This window comes from Haplochromis burtoni, unplaced genomic scaffold (assembly GCF_018398535.1).
Source record: "Haplochromis burtoni strain Fernald_Lab_line unplaced genomic scaffold, NCSU_Asbu1 Contig_190, whole genome shotgun sequence".
Lineage (NCBI taxonomy): Eukaryota > Metazoa > Chordata > Actinopteri > Cichliformes > Cichlidae > Haplochromis > Haplochromis burtoni.
In genome coordinates, this window is record NW_024582551.1 from 839,522 (window position 1) to 843,153 (window position 3,632).

Below are 3,632 nucleotides of genomic sequence, written 5' to 3' on the forward strand. Positions count from 1 at the left end.
CCCCATTTTTGCACATGTCGAGGAGCGTGTCAGGCTACATTTCACTGTGTGTTATACTTGTATAACTATGCATGTGACAAATAAAGAACCTTGAACCTCACAGGTGACACACATGAGAGATTCAAGTAAACCCGAGTAACCGGATTAAAAAGCCAAAGCTGTTTGAATGAAAAAGATAAACAGCACATTATGTGCATGTCATGTCTTTCTGTGTGTATGGAGACAGAGGCCAATCACGGTGCGGGGACAGTTCCCACCTGGACACCTGGTGAGGCGGACCTCCAGCAGCGGGTTGTAGCTGTTAACCGCTGTTAGCATGTGTTAGCTGTTAGCAGCGGTGTTAGCGGAGCTCCCTAACCGTCAGTGCGCCTCTCTCTGCAGCCTCAGTCCGTCCCGTCGCGCCTTCTGACTCCGCTCTCTCTCATCTCTTCCTCGGGTCTCTGTCGGAGCAGCTGTCCTGTTTCTATGCGCTAAAACATCTGTTCACATCTGTTTACGTGCTGCTCCGCGCCATCACAGCTTCTTCTTTTTCTGCGGCGTGCTGCTGCTTCGGTCCGCCATCGCCACCTACAGGTCAGAAGTGTTTCCGACGGTTTAGCTCAGGCGTCTCAAACTCCCTGCACAGGGGCCTCTTCCGGCCCGTGTCACCTCCAGTTCCGGACCATAGATTCACGTAAAACATATAATGCTGTTTGGTCCTGGAAGTTCCTTTTTGTTAGGAGGATTTACTTGTTGTGGAGTGCAACAGCTCTAATGTGTACACAAGTGTCTGCATTAATATTGTGTTAAATGATAGAAGTGCTGTCATGTGTGTGTCCAGAAACAGAGGACTAATGTGTCTGACTGTTAGTTCACTCAAAAGCTTCAGTTAATTAAGACTGAGGAAAAAAGATTTGCACTCACATTTGCAGTTTTTATTATTATGTAATATTTGAAATTAAACCTATAATACCCTTTGTATCATGATCAACATGTGCCATAATTTCAAAATGTTATGGACAAAACTGTTTTTGTCTAAAATTAACATTGTTGTTAACAAAAAGTAGCCATAAATGCCCAATGTATCAGATGCGATAAAAAATATATATAATAAAAATATATCATACACAACATGATGCTGCAGAAAAAATGTGGATTTTGTTATAAGGGTTTATAAACATCTCAGTTCCAAAACATGAGAATTTTCTGGTTATTTTTTGATGGCCTGGGTCTTACAGGGTTAAAAACAAACACTTTGTATTCCTTGAACATTAAGGTGGCCCTCCAGTGCCAGCCCGCTCATTTGAGTGTGAGACGCCTGGTTTAACTTCTTCTTTTTGTATTAGCACCGTCCACTGAGCTGGGTGAAGGTCCGAGAATCAGCAGCACGGGCGTGATGGTGCCACAATAACAGTGTAACACTCACCTGTAGATTGATCAGCTCACCTGTGGGATCAAAGCTGGAAGCTCTCAGCTTGTCCGTCTTCACTGAGACACCTGCCATGCTGCCCTGGATCTGCTCTGTTATTGGCTGCGTATCTAACCCTGTGATTACTTCCTCCTTTCTGTTTCTTTGCCCCACTTTCTCCTGTTATTACATGAGTGTCTGACCTTTGACCCTGTGTTCCACTTTCTGTTTAAATTTCAGTTCTTTGAATTCTTACACTTGCTGACTGCCCCCTCCACCTCCACCTCCACCTCCACCTGTACTCTGTCCTGTTAAAGTGCTCGTTTGGACGGAGTGAGACCACAGCAGGATGTTTGAGCTGAAGGAAGTTGGCGTTTAGACTGAACCAAAAAACCGCTGTCAGTGCCGCCTTATCAGCTGCTGTCTTCAAACACGTACCGTCTGCACCTCAGCAGCAGGAACAGGTGAGGACCTGCCTGCAGCACACCTGCACACCTGAGTCAATTCAGACTTCTACTAAAATAAAGCCAGCAGAACCCCTTCCTTCATTTCCTTGGTCTGGTTTCCTGATTTCCATCCTCTCCCATACTCCCCTCCTCCCACCTCCTCTCTCCTCCCTGCCCGCCCCCCGTTGTAGGCTCCTCCCCCTCAGCCCCTGAGTGCAGGCTCAATTTGAAGTCAGACTTGCAGAGTTCAGCAGCGCATGTGAGCTGCACAGGTTTCAGATTCAGAAGAAGAAGGTGCAAAGGAAGAAGAGCAGTGCTGAGACCTGCGTGCATCTGATGTTCTGGATTTAACCTAAAGCATGAAGAAGACGTGGAGCTGGATGCTGCTGCTGCTGCTGGAGGGACTCTGCTGCTCAGGTCAGACTCACACTCACACTGACTAAACCAGTTAGATTACAGAATAGCGTGTGATGAGGCAGAGCTCATTCAGAAAACCACAAATGAAAGATCTGAAAAAATGTCATAGCTCAGAATGAGAAGACATGAAGTCACGTGACAGTAAAATGAAAAACAGCAATTAAAGCTTGATTTTCTTCATTCCTTGTAATTCTCTGTGATCCTTCCTTTCCTTTTCCTGTTTCCTTTAATGCCTCCTTTTGTTTCTTCCTTTAACTTTGAAAGGTCACCTATTATTCCTTCCTTTCTTCTTTATATCTTTGATTATGCCTTCATTTCTTCCATCATTGTTTTCCTCTCTTTGTTTGTTTACAGTCTCTCAGGTGTTTTCTTGGCTCCTTTCTGGACAGTAAAACATAATAAACTGGTTTTAACTGGTCCCAGTGTGTCTGTGAGGCTCTGAACTCCAGTTTGGTTTAAAGTTCCCATCTCTATGAAACCACAGTGTGTGTGTGTGTGTGTGATGAGGACAGAAGGTCACGTTCATATTCATCAGACTCATTTCTATGCAGTAGACTGAGCGCGCTCAGTGTGTTTTGTTGTTGAACTTGATGATGTGTCGAGAGCGAGAAACTCTCCAGACTGTCAGTCAGCTGATGACCCAGAGCGCCCAAGAGCTGATGGGAGGTCTGTGCAGGTCTGTGGGGTCTGTGCAGGTCTGTGGGGTCTGTGCTGGTCTGTGGGGGTCTGTGCTGGTCTGTGGGGGTCTGTGTAGGTCTGTGCTGGTCTGTGGAGGTCTGTGCAGGTCTGTGCTGGTCTGTTAGGGTCTGTGCTGGTCTGTGGGGGTCTGTGGAGGTCTGTGGAGGTCTGTTAGGGTCTGTGCAGGTCTGTGCTGGTCTGTTAGGGTCTGTGCTGGTCTGTGCAGGTCTGTGCAGGTCTGTGCTGGTCTGTGGGGGTCTGTAGGGGTCTGTGCAGGTCTGTGCAGGTCTGTGGGGGCCTGTGCTGGTCTGTGCAGGTCTGTGCAGGTCTGTGGAGGGTGTGGGTGTCTGTACAGGTCTGTGGGGGTCTGTGCAGGTCTGGTGGGGGTCTGTGCAGGTCTGTGGGGGTCTGTGCAGGTCTGTGGGGGTCTGATTGGCACACCTGAGCACTCTGGTAAAAATTGAGCTGGTAAACAAAACTCAGACTGTTAATTGGCGTGATTAGCAGTGGTGGGATGGGGTGGGGGGTGGGGTCGGCGGCAGATGCAGACATGTGACCTGGAAGGGGGTGGGCAGGGTAACAGTCTGGTTCTCAGGGCTCAGACCTCCCGTGTCTGTGGGGAATCCATTGTCAGCACCATGAAACCGTGAAGTTCACGGTCAGAGCGGCGTGTGACATCACACCGCAGAATGGAAGGGGGGGGG

General features: G+C 48.1%; 2 protein-coding genes across 4 annotated transcripts in view; one reads left to right on the forward strand and one right to left on the reverse strand.

Moving 5' to 3' along the window:
• polr3glb (RNA polymerase III subunit GL b) overlaps positions 1–574 on the reverse strand; it is an 18,072-nt gene extending 17,498 nt beyond the window's left edge. Inside the window, exon 1 of one of the 3 annotated variants that reach the window (XM_042225973.1) lies at positions 258–574. The gene's annotated coding sequence lies outside the window, so the exon portion shown is untranslated. The remainder of the gene's footprint in view (positions 1–257) is intronic. The other 2 variants (XM_005935878.3, XM_005935877.2) reach the window with 2 other exon arrangements.
• Positions 575–2,070: 1,496 nt separating this feature from the next.
• LOC102306332 (immunoglobulin superfamily DCC subclass member 3) overlaps positions 2,071–3,632 on the forward strand; it is a 12,358-nt gene continuing 10,796 nt past the window's right edge. The window contains exon 1 of the mRNA XM_042225936.1: positions 2,071–2,250. Within this exon, the coding sequence (XP_042081870.1) occupies positions 2,193–2,250 (58 nt within the window). The 5' untranslated portion in view covers positions 2,071–2,192. The remainder of the gene's footprint in view (positions 2,251–3,632) is intronic.